This window comes from Prionailurus bengalensis, chromosome B4 (genome assembly GCF_016509475.1).
Source record: "Prionailurus bengalensis isolate Pbe53 chromosome B4, Fcat_Pben_1.1_paternal_pri, whole genome shotgun sequence".
NCBI classification, from domain to species: domain Eukaryota; kingdom Metazoa; phylum Chordata; class Mammalia; order Carnivora; family Felidae; genus Prionailurus; species Prionailurus bengalensis.
The window spans coordinates 102,778,840-102,798,632 of record NC_057358.1 but is presented as its reverse complement, the minus strand read 5'-3'; the positions used below and the strand labels follow the sequence as shown (position 1 = coordinate 102,798,632).

Genomic DNA, 19,793 nt, shown 5'->3' with positions numbered 1-19,793 from the left:
TACTTGTTCTTTATGTGGTGGTGTTAGCTCTCTGTATTCAACTTTATTCTCTTTTTGTTCTGTGTATTTGTGCCAGAAATTTCCTTTACTTCAATGACTTCCATTACTACCTGTGCATATACTGATGACTCCCAAGCATTGGCTTTATTACCTGTATAACCAACAACTTTGAATATCTCAGAAGTTTCTCAAAGTCAGCATGTTCAAAAGTAAACTTGTGAAACCTGGTCAATTTCAGTAGTTGGCGTCAGAATCCACTTTCGCTGAAACCAGAAATCTGAGTGTTGCTTATGACCCTTCCTTGTTTTTTTTCCCCCCACTACATCAACTACATCCAGTCATTTATCAAGACTTATTTAGTTTGTATCACTTATATATCTTCAGTGCCAACACACCAATCTAAGACATCAGCATCTCTTAAGTAGTTTATTTTGATGGCCTCCAAACTGACCTCCCTACCTCCAGTTTTTTCTTCAGTGCATTTTATTAAAATGCTTCTTTTCATTTTACCTGGTTTAATGACTTCCTATGATCTTTAAATGAAGTCTAAACTAGACTCCAAGGTGGAGTGATACACAAGATAATGTTGATATGTAGGAAGAAAATATTATAACTTTTATATTTACTTTTTAATCTACAGAACACTATGACATTTCTTCTTCAGAGCTATTACTGTGTACTGTTTGTTTATTATGCCCTTGCTTTATATGTCAGATGGTCATTTGTTACTGGAGATATCCTGAGGGAAGCATGTTTCGTTCACTTTCTGAATACTGCACAATACTGTGATTTGTACGTTAAATGGATACATGAATTATTATCCAGTTTAATGTTTACAAAATAAATCTGGGGGGTAGAATTTTAAAAAAATATCAAACCAAGTATACAAATGCAAAGATGATCACATGATTGTCCAGCTGGCAAAATCTACAAAATCAGATCTTTTCTTACCTGCTTATTTTGGGTTTTAAGTGAAAGGTTTTAAAATTTTTAATTCTTATTTTAAGTTATCTATTTCTGTTATGACAGCTATTAAAGATCAAATATGCAAACTGATCTTAGAGCTAGTGCTTTGAATCTCTGTATCACAAAATGTTAAAATAAGATCCTAAGAAATAATGGAGCATATTCACCTGTACTTTCAGTAAAAATATTATAGTCAGTTTTGGGAAAACAAAAAATTTTGTATCATAAATAATTAAAATGTAAATTTTAAATTCTTTTCATCCCTTTAGGTTCTGTTTTTTGTTGTACAGATGATAATTTAATAGTATGAGTATATTGTAAATCATAATAGTTTACATATATATGTTACAATATTATATATTTGTATAATGATGTATATGTATTATATGATTTTATATAATATGATTATATTAATAGTCAGTATAAAAACAGTAAATAAACACACGTACCAAACATGGTTATGTAATGAATGAAATTTAGAGACCATTAGTTCAAATTCTTCCATAAAACAGCTTTCAGGTTTCCTGCCTGCTTTTCTATCATCATATCTTACCATGCCTATATTTACATTCCATGCCTTAGTCTTAGCCATATGGGACTTTCCTGTTTCTTAAATGGGCCACGTACACTTTGTAGATATTTGCACATTCTTATTCCTCTTTTAAGTCTGAATTTAAATGTTCTCTAGCATACATAGTGCTACTTAAAGTGCTCCTTGAACTGTTTGTCATCAGCCTATGAAAAGATAAGAACAGAACTTGAGAGTAAACACTTAGAAGCTTGAATTGCATTTTGATATTGTCATTATCACATCCAAGTACATAATTAGTGGGCTCCTTTCTGAATAGGATATTGATTAATTAGTTAAAGTGCCATGGTCCTTGTGTGATTTTTTTTTTAACTCAAATTTTTTAGAGCTCTTTTAGATTAACAGCAAAACTGAGGGGAAGGTATAGAGATTTTTAATATATACCTTGCCTCCTCTTATTCATAGCTTCTCCCATTATCAGTATTCCCCAACAGAGAGGCATGGTTGTTAAAGTTGATAAACTTCCATATTACACCATAATCACCCAAAATGCATGGTTTGCGTTATGGCTCACTCTTAGTGTTATACATTCTGTGGGTTTGGACAAATGTATGACATGTATTCATCATTATGGTATAATACAGAGTATTTTCACTGCTCTGAAAGTCCTCTGTACTCCACCTGTTTATCCTTCCCCCTTTTAAATCTCCCCCTAGCCCCTATAAACTACTGATCTTACTCCACAGTTTGACCTTTTCCACAGTGTCATATAATTAAGATCGTACATTATATAGCCTTCTCATATGGCTTCTTTCACTTCTAATATGCACTTAAGGTTCTTTTTAGCACTGAGTAATATTCCAGATCTACCACAGTTTATCTGTCCATTCACCTATGAAAGGATATTGTGTTTGCTTCTAAATTTTGGGAATTATGAATAAAGCTGCTATAAACATCCCTGTGCAGATATTTGTGCAGACCTAAGCTTCCACTTTCTTCAGGTAAATGCCAAGGAGCATGATTGATGGATCATGTGGTTAAGAGTAGATTTAGTTTTATAAGAAGCTGCCAAGTAGCCTCCCAAAGTAGCTGTACAATTTTATATTTCTACCAGCAGTGAATGAGAGTTCCTGTTGCTCTAATCTTCAGTAGTGTTTGGGGTTTTCATTGTTTCTGATTTTAGCCATTCTAATGGGTGTGCATTGTTGTTTTAATTTGGATTTCCCTGATGACATAATATGGAACATCTTTTCATATACTTATTTACCATCTGCATATCTTTGATAAAGTGTCGATTAAGGTCTTTGACTTATTTTTTAATAGCGTTGTTTATTGTTGCGTTTTAAGAGTTCTTTGTAAATTTTGGATAATAGTTCTTTATCAGGTGTGTTTTTTTGTAAGTATTTTCTCTCAGTGTGGCTTGTCTTCCCATTCTCTTAACATTTTCTTTTACAGAGTAGAAAGTTTTAATTTTAATGAAGTCAGGCTATCAACTATTTCTTTAATGGATTATGCCTTTGGTGTTGAATATTAAAAGTCTTTTCCATAACTGAGGTTTTCTAGGTTTTCTCCTATGTTAGTTATCTTCTAGAAGGTTTATATAAGTTTTGCATTTTACATGTATGTCCGTTATCCATTTTGAGTTGATTTTTATAAAAGGCATAAGATCTTTGTCTTAATTTTTCATTTTATGCATGTGGATGTTTAGTTGTTCCAGCAGCATTTGTTGAAAAGACTGTTTTATCTTTGTTCCATTGTACTGCCTTTGATCTTTTGTCAAAGATCAGTCATGGGTTATTTCTATGAGTTTATTTCTAGGCTTTCTATCTGTTCTATTGCTCTATTTATTCTTTCAATAGTACCACACTGCGTTGGTTACTCTAGCTTAATAGTTAAGTATTGAAGTTGGGTATAACCAGTCGTCCAGTTTTGTTTTCTGGTATTGTGTTAGATTCTGGATTTTTGCCTCCCTGTGTAAAATTTAGAATTAGTTTGTCTCTACAAAATAACTTGCTGGGGTTTTGTTTGAGCTTGCATTGACTATAGATCAAGTTGGGAAGAATTGACACTTTGCCAATATTGAATTTTCCTGTTCATTAGCTAAGAATATTTCTCCATTTATTTAGTTTTTCTTTGATCTCTTTCATCAGAGTTTTGTAGTTTCCCTCTTATAGATATAGTACTTTCTTATTAGATTTATGCCTAAGTATTTCATTTTGAGGGGAGCTAATGTAAATATATTGTGTTTTTAATTTCAAATTCCATGTGTTTATTGCTTGTATATAGGAAAGTGATTGATTGACTTTTGTGTATTAAACTTGTATCCTGCAACCCTTCTATAATTGTTTGTTAGGTCCAGGAATTTTTTGTTGATTCTTTTGGGTTTTATATATAAACAGTGATGTCATGTCATCTGTGAACAAATACAGTTTTATTTTTGTGTTCCCAATCTGTATACCTTTTATTTCCTTTTCTTGTTTTGTTGCATTAGCTAGGAGTTCCTCCAAGATGTTGAAAAGGAGTGGTGAAGGGCTCCCAGGTGGCTCAGTCAGTTAAGTGTCCAACTTTGGCCCCACATCTGACTCTTTGCTATCAGCACAGAACCTGCTTTGGATCCTCTGCCCTCCCCTGCCCTACCCCTCTGCTGCTTGTGTTCTCTACCTCTCTCTCAAAAAATAAATAAACATACTTAAAAAAAAAAAAAAGGAGTGGTGAAAGATAGTCTGGCCTTGTTCCTGGTCTTAGCAGGGTAGCTTCAAATGTCTCACCACTTAGTATGATGTAGGTTTTTGTCAGTATCCTTTATCAAGATGAGGAAATTCTCTTCTGTGCTTTATTTGTCTAGAATTTTTTTCATGAATAGATATTGGGTTTTGTCATATACTTTTTCTACATCTATTGGTATGATCATTTGATTTTTCTTTGTCAGCCTTGATGTGATGGGTTACATTTATTGGTTTTTGTTTTTTGTTTTATTTTATCATTTTATTTATTTTTCATCATAAGTGTACTCTTTAATTCCCACCCCCTATTTCTTAAAACACATTTTTAAAAATATTTATTTTTGAAAGAGAGAGAGAGAGAGAGTGCAAGCAGGGGAGAGGCAGAGAGAGTGGGAAACACAGAATCTGAAGCAGACATGTTAGAACAGAGCCTGACACAGGGTTCAAACACACGAACCAAGATCATGACCTAAGCCGAAGTCAGACACTTAACTGACTGAGCCACTCAGGCACGCCCCTCCCCCCCAACCCAGTCTCCTATTTCACCCATCTCCCTACCCACCTCCTTTCTGGTAACCATCAGTTCTCTATATTTAAGAGTCTGTTTCTTGGTTTGTCTCCCCCCTCTCTTTTTTCCTTTGCTTATTTGTTTTGTTTCTTAAATTCCACATGTGAGTGAGATCATATGGTATTTGTCTTTCTCTGACTGACTTACTTTGCCTAACATTATACCCTCCAGCTCTATCCATGTTGTTGCAACTGGCAAGATTTCATTCTTGTTTTGTGGTTGAATAATATTCTATTGTATGTGTCCTCTTTATCCATTCATCTATTGATAGACACCTGATAGGCTTCTGTATCTTGGCTTTTGTAAATAATGCTGCAATAAAAATAGAGGTGCACGTATCCCTTTGAATTAGCGTTTTCATATTTTTTGGGTAAATACCCAGTAGTGTGACTCCTGGGTCATAGGGTAGTTCTAGTTTTAATTCTTTGAGGAACCTCCATTCCATTTTCTACAGTGGCTGCACGAGTTTGCATTCCCACCAATCGTGCAAGAATGTTCCTGTTTATCCACATCCTTGTCAACACTTATAGTTTCTTGCGTTGTTGATTTAAGTCATTCTGACAGGTTTGAGGTGATATTTCATTGTAGTTTTCATTTGCATTTCCCTGATGATGACTGATGTTGAGTATTTTTTATGTGTCTATTGGCCATCTCTATGTCTTCTTTGGAGAAATATCTGTTCATGTCTTCAGCCTATTTTTAATTGGATTGTTTTTGGGGTATTGAGTTGTATCACATCTTTATATATTTATACAAATATTTTATGTATTTTGGTTACTAGCCATTTATCTGATATGCCATTTGCAGATATCTCCTCCCATTCAGTAGACTGTATTTTACTTTTGTTATTTCCTTCACTGTACAGAGGCCTTTTATTTTGATGTAGTCCCAATAGTTTATTTTTGCCTTTATTTCCTTTGCCTTAGGAGACATATCTAGAAAACTATTGCTATGGCTGACGTCTGAGAGACTACTGCCTGTGCTCTCTTCAGGGGTTTTTATGGTTTCAGGTTTCACATTTAGGTGTTTAATCCATTTTGAGTTTATTTTTTGTGTATGGTGAAAGAAAGTGGTCTAGTTTCATTCTTTTGCATGTGGCTGTCCAATTTCCCAACACCATTTGTTGAAGAGATTGTCTTTTTCCCATTGTATGTTCTTTCCTCCTTTGTCAAAGATTAATTGACCATATAATTGTGGGTTTACTTCTGGGTTTTCTATTCTATTCCAATGATCTATGCTTTTTTTTTTTTTTTTTTAATGCTAGTACCATATTGTCTTAATTACCACCGCTTTGTAATATAACTCAAGATTTGGAATTGTGATACCTTCAGTTTAGTTTTTCTTTTTCAAGATTTCTTGGGCTATTTGAGGTCTTTTGTGGTTCCACAAATTTTAGGATTGTTTGTTCTAGTTCTGTGAAAAATGCTGTTGGTATTTTGATAAGGATTGTATTAAGTTTGTAAATTGCTTTGAGCAGTATAGATATTTTAACAATATTTGTTTTTCCAGTTCATGAGCATGGAATGTCTTTCTTTGTGTCACCTTGACTTTCTGTAGTTTTTAGAGTACACATCTTTCACCTCTGGTTAAGTTCATTCCTAGGTGTTTTATTGTTTTTGATGTAGTTGTAAATGGAATTGTCTTAATTTCACTTTCTGCTGCTTCATTACTAGTGTATAGGAATGCAACAGATTTCTGTCCATTTATTTTTGTATCCTGTGACTTTACTCAATTCATTTATCTGTTTGAGTATTTTTTGTGTGTGTGTGGATTCTTAAGGGTTTTCTCTATATAGTATCATATCATCTGCAAATAAGGAGATTTTTACTTCTGATCAATTTGGATGACTTTTATTTATGTTCTCTGATTGCTGTGGCTAAGACCACCAGTACTATGTTGAATAAAAGTGGTGAGAGTAGATATCCTGTTTTGTTCCTGACCTTAGGGGAAAGCTGTCAGTTATATTAATTGATTTTTGAAATGTTGAACCAGCCTTGAATAGCTGGGATAAATTCCACTTAATACAATTTTTTGAGTGTTAAATTTTATTTATAAATATTTTGTTGAGGGTTTTTGCATCTGTATGTTCATAAGAGATATTAATATTAGTCTATAGTTTTTTTGTGATATTTTCATCTGGTTTTGGCATTAGGGTAATGCTGGCCTTACAGAATGAGTTAGGAAGTATTCCTTCTGCGTCTGTCTTCTGGAAGAAATTTGAGAGAATTGGTATAAATCTTCCTTAAATGTTTGGTGTAGGATTCACCAGTGAACCTGCCTGGGCCGGTGCTTTCTGTTTTGGAAAGTTATTAATTATTGATCCAATTTCGTTAAGAGATATAGGCCTATTCACATTGTTTCTTTTTGTGTAAGTTTTAGCAGACTATATCTTTCAAGGAATTGGCTCATTTCACCTAGGTCATCAAATTTGTGGGTAGAGATGTTCACAGTATTCCTTTATTATCCTTTTAATGTCCATGGGCTCTAAAGTGATGTCCCCTTTTTCATTTCTGATATTAATAACCTGTGTCCTCTCTCCTAGCTAGAGACCTATTGAATTTATTGCTCTTTTCAAAGAAATCGTTTTTGGTTTCATTGATTTTCTGTATTGGTTTCCTGTTTTCAATTTCACTGATTTCTGCCTTCATTCTTATTTTATTTCTTCTACCTATTTGGGACTTAATTTGCTCTCCCTTTTCTAGTTATGTAAGGTAGAAACTTAAAGTATTGATTTTAGGTTTTCTTTTCTTTTCTAATATATGCATTCAGTGCTACAAATTTCCGTGTAAGCACTGCTTTCATTGTATCTCACAAATTTTAAGCTGTGGGTTCATTTTTGTTTAGTTTGAAACATTTAAAAATTTCTCTTAAGATTTCTTCTTTGACTCATGTGTTATTTAAAAGTCTGTTAATTAATCTCTACACATTTTACAGTTTTCCAGTGATCTCTCTGCTATTAATTTCATGTTTAATTCTGTTGTGTTCTGAGAGCAGGCATTATATGATTTCTATTCTTTTATTTTTTTAAAAAAATTTTTTTAACGTTTATTTTTGAGACAGAGAGACAGCATGAACGGGGGAGGGTCAGAGAGAGGGAGACACAGAATCCGAAACAGGCTCCAGGCTCTGAGCTGTCAGCACAGAGCCCGACGTGGGGCTCGAACTCATGGACCGCGGGACCTGAGCCGAAGTCGGCCGCTCAACCGACTGAGCCACCCAGGCGCCCCTGATTTCTATTCTTTTAAATTTGTGAAGGTGGGCTTTATAGTCGAGAATATGGTTAGTCTGGGTGAATGTACCATGTGAACTTGAGAAGAATGTATATTTTGCTCCATGTGTGTTATTTTTATGTTAGTCATTTGTAACCCAAAATGTGTAAGAGCTGAAAAAAACAACAAGGATTTATTCACTTTAGAAATCTTTAATTAAAAAAAATCTTTAATTAAATTTAATCAGACTTCTTTCATAAATGAGATAATTAAAAAGTAAATGTATAATAAAACTAAGTTTAAAAATCTTTTTCATTCTTTTCAATTTCTTCTTTTATTTGTATTATCTAAATCTAGGTACTAGACTTTTATAATAAGAAAAGATACACCTTTTCTGAATGTGGCACTAGTAGTAAACCAAATGATGATAATTTTAGAGAGTTACAGACCAAAAGAGTTTGTGCTAGTTTTGTTGGGAAGCATTAGTTCTCTACACAGGCAAACCTTGTTTTATTGCACTTTGCTTATTGTACTTTGTAGTTACTGTGTTGTTTTTTGTTTTTGTTTTTTATAATTTGAAGGTTCAAGACCAGTGGAGGAAGGAAGTAACTGCAGATGTGGTAGAAATAACAAGAGAACTAGAATTAGAAATGAAGCCTGAAGATGTGACTGAGTTGTTGAAATCTCATGATAGAACTTTACTGGATGAGGAGTTGCTTCTTACGGATGAGCAGAGAAAAATGGTTTCTTGAGATGGGTTTTTACGTCTTCACTCCTGGTGAAGATGCTGTGAGGATTGTTGAAAGGACAACAAAGGATTTAGATAGTACATAAACTTAGTTGCTAAAGTGTTGGCCGGGTTTGAGAGCTTAGACTCCCAATTTTGAAAGAAATTCTACTGTGGGTAAAATGCTATTAAACAGCATTGCATGCTACCGAGAAATTGTTCATGAAGGGAAGAGTCCTATCAATGCAGCCGACTTCACTGTTGCCTTATTTTGCTAAATTGCTGCAGCCACCCCAGCCTTTAACAGCCACCACCCTGATCAGTCAGCAGCCATGACACTGAGGTAGGACCCCCCCCCCCCCCACTAGCAAAAAGATTATGACTCCATTAAAAGTTCACATGATGGTTAGCATTTTAAAAATATTTCTAAGTTTAAGTATGAACATTTTTTTTAAACAATGTTATTGTACATTTAATAGGCTACATTATGGTGTAAATACAACTTTATATACACTAGGAAACCAAAAGTTTCATTTGACTCTCTTTATTGTGATACTTGCTTCATTACTGTGGTCTGGAACCAAACCCAAAGTGTCTTTGAGGAATGTCTGTATTGAGTTCAATTTTAGCCATAATTGGTGGGGAAGTGCTAAAACCACAGTGGCCTATTTGTAGCAGTGTACTGGCTTCACAGCCTTAATACCATCAAAACTTAAGTAGCGTTTATATGCATTACATAAATACATTCACAACCACAAATGCATTATTTGAAAGAAATGTTACAGTTAAGAAACTGACACAAGCAGATCTTCGGGTTTTCGTATGGAATCATTGGGCTTTGTTACTTTCTTTTAAAGTCTCATTTCATGTTACTAACATTAAAAAAAAACTACAGACAAATGACAAGACAAAGGTGTTGGCTTGGAGATGTTGGATAAATCTGTAGCAAGGAAGGTAGTTTATGTAATACTTTCTGACAACACCATAGCTTGATATATTTAGGAACAGTTTAGTGATACAGAAGACCAACTCTTGGACAAATAAGGATAGCAAAGTAATTTTTGTTACAATTGGATGACCCATTGATTTTAATATGACAGTGATATGAAGGCAGAATTTACTTTTCAACTTCCTTGCTGACAAACACAACTTACTCTAAACCATGTAAAACTTGGAAGAGTTAACAAATCAACAAATGTGGCTTGGAGTTTTGCTTTGCTTTTGTGGGGAGGGGTATGTTCTGATTAAAGAGAGACAGTGACAAAAAATGTTGGAACTTGTGCCATAATGTAAATCAATGTCCTGCTTCCCTTCATTGAGAAAGCTGTGCTATATCAGCTAAATTAACAGTAGTTCACTTAAAGTATGAATTGTAATTTTTGATATTTAAAAAAACTGATAGTTTGGAAGCTGAACTAGTCAACTGTTACTGTGTGCTAAGGTGTATAATAATTTTCAAAGGGAAATTTTCAGATAAAAGTACTTGAACTTTGGGAAGAATGCTTCATGTTTTTGCAAGATAAGCAACCATTTTGGTCCCCAGCTTTGTAAATATGCAAATTAGACTTATTTGCCTGATAGCTTTTTTAAAAAATGATTCTTTTTTAAAAATGATCTTAGCCTTCCATGCAAGGAAACTTGTCAGATGTTTTTAATGTTATATAATATCATAGGACAAAAATGAAAGTTAGAAATTTTGGGAGAAAGTTTCCACAAATTGTTATGGGTTTTACAGTATAACAATTATCAGTAAAGTAGTGATGAGTTTTGTAGTGCACATTTTATAAAATGTTAAAATCAAATACCTTACAAATTTGGTAAGATGCACTTAAAATTTTTTTATTAAAAGAAAACCCACACATAGGAAATTAATAGATCAGGAATCCATTTTTTTCATCAAAAGCTATTTCAGATTTAACTATAATTTTGATGGATAAATTACTGGTGTTAGCTACCAATGAACGATTAAAGACAGAGTTTAAAAAGCATAATTTTCTGGATTTGGGGTGAAAGTTAAAAATTAGTATCTTGAGCTGAAATCGCTTTAAAGTATCTTCTGTTCCTGTCAACATACATCTATGAAACCAGGTTTCCTGTTATGAGTGCTATTGAAACAAAACACAGAAGTAGTTTAGATATATCCTGTCCCTTGTGGGTAGCATTGTCATCAATTTAACCTAGAACAGGTCAGTTAGCTTCGTGGTAACCAGTTTCTGAGAGAGCTCCCAGGATGCCCTACCTCCTGGTATTTACATCTTTGTAATCCCCTTCCTGCAGTAGAGGGGTGATATGATAGTATGTCACTTCTAAGATTAGGTCATAGCAGATACTGCAGTGTCTGTCTTGCTTGCCATGTTCCTTTCTCTCTGGAAGCCAGCTGCCATGTTGTAAACAGCCCAGTGGAGAGGCCTACCTGCTGAGGAACTGAGGCTTTTGGTCAACAGCCAATAGGAAACTGAGGCCTTTTGCCATCAGCCATGTGAGTGAGCGTAAAGGCAAATTCTCTAGCCCAGTCAGGCCTTCAGATGACTGTAGCCCTGACAGAAACCTCACAAAAGACCTTGAAACATAACCACCCAGCTAAACCGCTTCCAGATTCCTGACCAGCAGATATTAATTGTGAGATTGTTAGTGTGTGTTGTCTTAAGCCATTAGGTTTTGGTATAATTTTTAATGCAGTAATAGATAACTAGTACAAAAAACAAGCAACCTCATATTGCATTAAAAACTTTAAATATTAGCATATATGCTATTAGTTCAGAGACTGTGAATTGGTATTTGATATGAAGAGTTGCAATTTCACGCATCACTTTGGGTTAAATTAGAGTTATGAAATGATGAAAGTTATTAGTGCAATAACTTTTCTACGATTGCCTATGTGCATACTTCAATGAAAATACACGATTTTTTGTGATTCTTTTTTCTGTTCAGTCTAAATATATTATTGAAATTTAATGGGTGTGGCTAATAAAACATTGGACTTGTATTTTATATGGCCTTTTTTTTACTTTTATTTTTCCACTAGTTCATTTTTATTTGATCTTAATGAAAGTATTGGTCCATGATGGTTTGGAATTTAGAAAAAAGAAAGAAAAAAGGAAAAACAAAGTGTTTTTTTTTTTTTTTAACCACAGGTAGTCTTCATTAAGTCTCCTGTCATTGTTCTCCTAGTACCAGACACTTACTGTGTTGGTCATCTTGCTTTATGATAATTGGTTATATTCCCTGCTAAACTGAAAGCTCCCTGAAATTTTGGCAGAGGCCATATCTTTGTTTGCTGTTACATCTTTAGTACCCAGAACAGTGTCTGGTACTTAGCAGCTACTCAGTAGATAGTGGTCAAAAGAATTAACCTTTTTTTTTTTTTCCAATGTGTTGGAATAATGATTAACTTCTTTAGTTATATATGAGTTGGCTACTATGACCACGTATTCTTGGGGAGTGGTAATTATTTATGGTGAATAGAAAATATTCTTGGCATTTTTCTTGCTGAGTGTTAGATTCTTTTATAAAATACAGCTTTTTATTTCCACAGCACAACTACTGCCTCTGAAGAAGATGTCTCAAGTAGATATCCCCGAACAGATAGAAGTGGGTTCAGCAGATATAATAGGGATGCAAATGCTTCAGGTAATTTGGTCTCAAGTAGCATGTTGGAAAAGAAAATTGAAGATCTTGAAAAGGTATGAATTACAAATTATTTAAGATTGATAAAATTAATATGCTATTGAGATTCCTTTTTTTTTTTTTTAACTTTCATAGCATTTGAAAATAATCTGAAATTTGTGTGAGACAGAGTGCCAACAAAGTGAAAAGAATGAGAGGCACTAGTGGAAGATATCATTAGTGTTAATTGGTATTTCCATATATAGTCAAGTAGCAGCATTGAACTACTGTCTTAAATATATATTTTCCAGATGCATTAGTGGTTAGGCATTTTCTGATTCCCTTAATAGTTTCCTATTCAATGCTGTTGATGTTAAAACTTTTAGAAATGGAGCCAATTCTTGTATTCCTTAATATTTAATTGACACTCCCATTCTGCCAAGGGTTACCTCTAATATATTAAAGACAGTCTTTGTCTTTGTCTTCAAAATGTTATGTCTATGCTGACAATATATACTACTGTGTGTATTATATTATCTGTACAGTTTATCATATGTAGACTTTCTTCTGGGTTCTGGTTAAAGCCTAGAACCATTTTTGGTGTTTGAAACAATTGTCAGAATAAACCTGTTCAGAAGTATCTTTGAAAACAAGTCAGATGCACATTGGTATAAATTTATTAACCATATGATCTCAGGTTCTTTCCTGTAGACATGTAGCCCATAAAATTGATAATGGTCCTGAATTACTTTCTGATTGTTGAAAATATGGTTTTTGCTGAGTTGAAATTATTCCCTGTGATATAAAGATTATTTTAAGCAGAAATTTAATGAAGAAAAAATTTTATAGCATTATGATCATTTATAGTTCACATCTTAACTTTGATACCAGTTTCTGTGGGTTTAAGTAAAAAACTTTTAAGGAGTGCCTAGGTGGCTCAGTCAGTTAAACGTCCCACTTCGGCTTGGGTCATGATCTCATGGTTCGTGAGTTTCAGCCCTGCATCGGGTTCTGTGCTGACAGCTCAGAGGCTGGAGCCTGCTTCGATTCTTTGTCTCCCTCACTCTCTTCCCCTCCCCCACTAACACTCTGTCTCTCTCTGTCTCAAAAATACATAAATAAACATTAAAAAAATAACAAATGAAAATTTCAAGGAACACATCTAGTTTCATAGGTTTCAAGGGTTTCTTTAGAAAGGTTTTTAAAGTTCCACAGGAGTTTGGATACAGTTGCTAGTAATTTGGCAGCCTCTGATTAATGAGGCCGGCTGACTGCTTTTTCTAAGGGTTAGTAGGAAAGAAGTTAAATTCTCAGACGTTTTCCAGTTCTGCTTTCCTTTTGCCCCCAAAGTAGTCAACCCAGCCCAAGGACCTGGATTCTAAATTTTTTTTTTTTAATGTTTATTTTTGAGACAGAGAGAGACAGAGCATGAATGGGGGAGGGTCAGAGAGAGAGGGAGACACAGAATCAGAAGCAGGCCCCAGGCTCTGAGCTGTCAGCACAGAGCCCGACGCGGTGCTCCAACCCACAGACCGCGAGATCATGACCTAAGCCGAAGTCGGACGCTTAACTGACTGAGCCACCCAGGTGCCCCCAAGGACCTGGATTCTAAATAGTATTTCTTTGAAAAAGGTGTTACATTTTTTAAAGAAGAAAAATTTAAAAACCAGTCATCTGTTTCAGGTCTTTTATTTTACCCATTAACTGGCAGAGCCACAAGTAAAATTGAAGATGATTATTTTTCTGTTTAGAACTTTCCATGAAACCATCTCCTTTTCCTAAACTTTGTATTTTGGGGGCTCCTGGGTAGCTCATTTGGTTAAGCCTCAGACTTCAGGTCATGATCTCATGGTTCATGAGTTCGAGCCCCGCATCTGCTGGCTCTGTACTGACACCTCAGAGCCTGGAGCCTGCTTTGGAGTCTGTCTCCCTGTCTTTGTGCCCCTCCCCAGCTCACACTCTGTCTGTCTCTCTCTTAAAAATAAAATAAACAATAAAAAAGTTTTGAAATCCCTGTATTTCAAATAAAAAGCTTGAATTTCCTCAAACAGGATGTTATCCATTAAAAAAAAAATAAGGTATTTCATTACTAAGGGTGGTGATAAACTAAAGAGGGTAAGTCATTGGGTTATTAGTATGTGTTAAAGAATTGTGTAAATATAGATTTAATCAGAAATACACAATTCCTGTATTCCTCTCATTCTTTGGGTCTTTCCTGGATGGGTTATTCCCTCCCTTAGCAAGTGACTTAAGAAATGCGTTGGAAATCTTCATATATCTAAGGTACTTCATCAGACATGGCAGATAGGTGTCATTTAAGGTTAAAAGCAACCAGTTACTTCCCAATTAATGCTTTGTAATTATATCTACCAGGAAGTAGTAAGAGAAAGACAAGAAAACTTAAGACTTGTGAGACTAATGCAAGATAAAGAGGAAATGATTGGAAAACTCAAGGAAGAAATTGATTTGTTAAATAGAGTGAGTATTCACATGTTTCACTTGTATGGTTTCTTTTTTATTTTTCCCGGCAATTGGGTGAAAGTACATATATATGAAAAGATTATTTAAATTCATTATTTTGATAATGAAATGGTAATTTGTGGTAATAAGAACCATCATTTCATTCTATAAGTGGATTTCCTCTGGCCAGTTATCAGTTGTATTCAGTTAATACTATTCTTTGGGTGATGGACTGATGAACAGATTTGTTCACTGTTTTGTGGAGGTGAGAGGCTTGGTCACCACCACACATCAAAAAGGGTGTTGGCACATAGTTGCCTCAGTGAAGAATTAAACTTGCTACTTTCTTGACATAGAAACTCCAGATGTCTTTGTGTATATTTTCACCACCTTTTCCCTCCAGTTATATAGAGGTATCTCTTACTTTAGGTTTAGGGTTACCTCAAGGTCTCAATTAGTACTGTTTGTTGCTTTTTCTTGTTTTCAGCCCTAGAATTTACTTTTTGCTTAAGAATCAGGTATTACTGCTAGGCCATACTTAGGTAATGGTGATAAGAAGAGATACCAGTGTTTTGCATTTTGGAAAGCTTTAGGTAAGATGGAGGAAAGAAATAAGTTTGCTTCAGGGAAAAAAGGAATAGATTCCTAATCAGTCTTAACTCTAACAATGAAAGAAGAGAAACTAAAGACGCTTCATTATGTGCAGACCCATTCTAATAAAGCTCTGAGGCATTAACTACAGGTGGTAGATGAGGACACTGAGAAACGTGAGTTTAACTTGCTCAAGGTCATATGTGGTGATCACATAGTAATCAGCTGAGACAGTATTTGACAGCAGGTATCCCATATTCCTAATTCTAAGTAAGCTCTTCCATTCTTGTAGATAGCCTTTCATCTTGGTTTAGAACACAGGCGGTCCTCTGTTGGTTTTGGAATATGACTTAATAAAATGTGAAAATATTTTTGATGTCTGTGTGTATTAGCATTTTCTTAGGCACTATGTACATTAGAAAGAATAATTAAAACACCTGCTCTTCAGAGTTTATAATCTAGTAATAATACAGAAATGTATTTTATTATTTAATTCTAAATTTTAAGCAGGTCTCAGTTGTAGTGATTTTGTGAATCCTGTATATTTATTGTTGTTTTCAACAGTTAAGGTTCCCAATATCATTCATTTAGTTTGTGAGTAAATACAGATTCTGTTTTTGCACATTTTAAAATCATTTACCTAATTGTCCAAAGGCAGTATACTGGATATCAGAGTGCTACTATTCAGTAGCACATTTATAGTTTAAATTGATGGCTCCAAGTTTTAGATTTTTGAATTAGAAGGATAAATCTAAAAATATGTGCCTTTACGACCATCAGTAAACATTCTGCCTTGAAAAAGTTTCTTCTCATTAAAACTTGGAATTATCTTCATATTTACCAAATTTGTTGTATACCTGGGTACTAGGATTAATATAGGGAACATAGACCTGGAATCATATAACTTTAAAACTTGAGAGTGATTAGTTTACTGGCTCTCATTTTTTTTAAGCTCTAAAACCTTTCCTCAAACAAAATATAGAGAAGCCTAAGCTGAATTGAATCAGATCAACTGTATATGCTCCAGAGCTCCTTTTCTGTATGCCTTCCTTCTGTCGCTTCTGTCCCAGATCCCCACCCCACAAGAGACATCCTTGTTAAAGATTGTACAAGATGGTAGGAGTACATTCAGAACTTGTACCTCAATCTTCTTCTACTTCATTTGACACAGGCTGCAGTTTGAAGCCCTGAACCTCATATTGCCCCCACATGTATTTTGTTCAGCCCTCAATTTGGGGGAAGGGGAGATAGGTTAAGATTCACAGCTAAAGAATTCTGATTTTTGGCTTCTCTTGAAAAACTGAAAAATCTGGCAAGAGATGATGCATGTTATCATGATAATAATGAGGAATTGAGTAGTGGGTGCTGCCGTCAGGTGGGGCATATTCCATCTAAAGTGGTTTTCAGAACTTACCCTTCTTTCCAAATTAAATGCTTGTGTGAATTTTCTTTGTATTTGTAAGTGTTTTTATCACTTTAGAATATTTTTAAGTATTTAAAACTCATATTTTATTTTTTTTCTTGTTTCCTTAAGGATCTAGATGACATAGAAGATGAAAATGAACAACTAAAGCAAGAAAATAAAACTCTTTTGAAAGTTGTTGGTCAGCTAACAAGGTAGAAGATTCAAGTCCCAGTGTGGAAAAAATATTTTAGAACTACTGATTGAATGTTATGGTTAATGCTAGGATAATATTCCTATGCTGCAATACATTAAGTATGTATATTTATTTCTAGAAAACAGTGGATGTTTATTTTCAAGATACTTCTTTTTCATTATTTCATAAGAGTATCAACCTTCAATATCACAATTCAGTAACATCTTTCAGTTATTAAAATGGCAGGTTATGCCTCTTTTGGTTTTGTGTGGTATTCAAATAATATATGGTTTAAAGTCACAACCATTTGAAAAATTTTATCTATGGTAGTGTGTTTTCTCCCTGAAGGAATATACATGGTCTTTGTTTACATGAATTCACATACTTTTGGGGAGTTACCTGCAAATGCCTTATTACTGATGTGTGCAAACTTTTATGTGTTGTTGATTCACTCATAAACTCTTTTCTACCGTCATTTGTTCTTTCAACTTATTTTCAGCAATTTAGAGAGTGTCACACCGTTTTGTGTAACCGTCATCTTTAAAAAGGAAAGCTGTTGGGAAAAGTCACTTAATACCATGACTAGTTGGCTAAAGAAAAAATGTTAGAGAATACTTGAATTGTGCTGCAGTACATTAAAATATACAGTTTTGTACCTGAATGTTGAAAACAAATTTAAATCACTTCTGAAAAACATACAATTTTACAATTTCATTATAAAATTTCTTGGGTAGGTCCTACCTTTTTTATTATTTCAAGGTTTATAAGTGAACATGGGATATTAAAAAGTTGTTTATTCATCAGTCCTGGAGAGTGTGTACAATTTCAATGTATAAAAAATAATCCATATTTTTAATTATCATTTGCATTAAATAAAAACCAAAATATTTATCCACAAAAACATTTATACTTATATTTACAAAACAGTACATAAACAAAAATAGTACCAAAATACTTTCCTTATTTCTAACTTGGAGAATAACACTGTGATACAGTGGTCTCATGTGAAAGAATTATTCCCCTACCTCAAATTTAAGGGATTTTCTTCCCAACATTGGATTTTTAAAAACAATTTTTAAAAATTTTGAAGAATTATACAAATTTTCTATTAAATATTATTGTTTAGAGTTGTTTTATATTATATTTTCATGCTGAGTAAGGAAACGCCCTCTTTTAAAATATGTTAACGTTAAGAAATGTCTGTCTGATAGTTGAATTGTAAACCGTATACAGATAATCCTTTTGTCCAGTTAAACATAGTGAAACCCATTTTGGGTACCCTGCTGACTCTTTTTCTTCACTTGCCAATTTCCTTCATTATCGACTATTAGAAAAATAGGGAAGTGAAACAGTTGGACAAAATGTAGAGTAAATTTTGAATTTTAAAACTCCTGTGGTTACTTAGATTGGCTTCTCACTTGAGAAGTTTCAACCTTGGCTAATCATCAGGATCACTTGGGTTGCTTACAAAGAATTCCCTGGCTGTAATTTCTAGCTAGATTTAGGTTGAGAGCCTGGACAGAATTTTTAAAGCTCACCATCTGATGATTCTGATCATAACCTAGGTTTGGAAATAGCTGCTGTCTATATCCTCCTATATCTTCCACTGATACCCTAGAATTAACGTATGTTAGCTACTAGCATTTTGTTTCCTTTTAGTTTATTTAATAATTTATCTGGCCCCTGGGGAAGTTTTCATATATCTATATATATTTACCAAAAAGGTCAATGTTAGATTACCAAACTTGATATAGTTGCAGAATTACTACATAAGGACATCATTTTGGAGAACATTACCCAGCCTGGGAACAGCCACCTGCTGCCCACGTGTCAGAGTGGTACGCCAGGCTCAGTCACTGCCTTGGCTGTGAGGCACGCTCCTCTCCCTTCAGTTACCCTTCGGTATGTGGCGGAAATACTGGTATTACCTAGTTTTGCATCGAAGTTTTGGATGTTGTGAAAATGCTGTCAGTATCACCGTAAAATATATTAGTGTGCTGGTTTTTCAGTAAATTATTTTAAATTTCTATTTAGTCCATATGTAAGTAAAGGAATATTTCATTTTCCTTTTTAAACTTATACCAGTTATTGATGTTTTTAAAGAGTGAGGTATTTTAAAAATTTTCCTTCAGTTTATTAGGAAAAATTTCAACAATGATATTTTACATAATGGTACCTAGTACAGGAGCCTAACAGCTTAGGTGAAGCAATTCACATGCAGTCCTTCCCCCTGTTCTTAAAATGTTTATTTATATCACACATAGATTTTTACACTGAATAGTGAAAAATTAAGTAGGATCTGCTATAATTTCCTTTTAAAATTTATAGAGAGCATTGAGATTAAAAAAAAAAGCTTTGAGATTTTAAAAAGGTTAACTTTAAATACATGTGCACTACTTTAGAAAACTTGGCTGTTGACATAAAGTGCTAGTATTTGTGAAATTATTAGTTCCATTCAGAAATTATATTTCTTCTATTTCCTGGGAATTTATGGCATAATAAAGCATATTCAAAGTTTTAATGTGTTTATGATCTTATTTTCAAAACAGTAAGTTTATTAACTAAAATAAACATGACTTATCTCCCTGATTTCTGACATGTATTAAGGCTTACAAAGTAATCTCCATTTCATTCTTCTAGAATTGTCATTAATTTTATTGCACTACAGTTGCCTTTAGAGGGGAAGAGGGTGGCATTTTGTGTATTTCTAAGGGAATTTACTAAATCTAGAGATTAGCACTGTTACACCAGCTCAAACAGTTTAAAACATAGAAAATTAGGTATGGGGCAGATACATGAATCAATGTATTCTTTTT

General features: G+C 34.0%; 1 protein-coding gene across 1 annotated transcript in view; it reads left to right on the top strand.

The window, feature by feature from the left end:
* The window catches only part of PAWR (pro-apoptotic WT1 regulator), a 139,756-nt gene that overhangs the window by 107,526 nt on the left and 12,437 nt on the right, over positions 1-19,793 (top strand). The window contains exons 4-6 of the mRNA XM_043561585.1: positions 12,258-12,405; positions 14,702-14,806; positions 16,914-16,996. Coding sequence (XP_043417520.1) covers positions 12,258-12,405; positions 14,702-14,806; positions 16,914-16,996 — 336 coding nt within the window. The remainder of the gene's footprint in view (positions 1-12,257; positions 12,406-14,701; positions 14,807-16,913; positions 16,997-19,793) is intronic.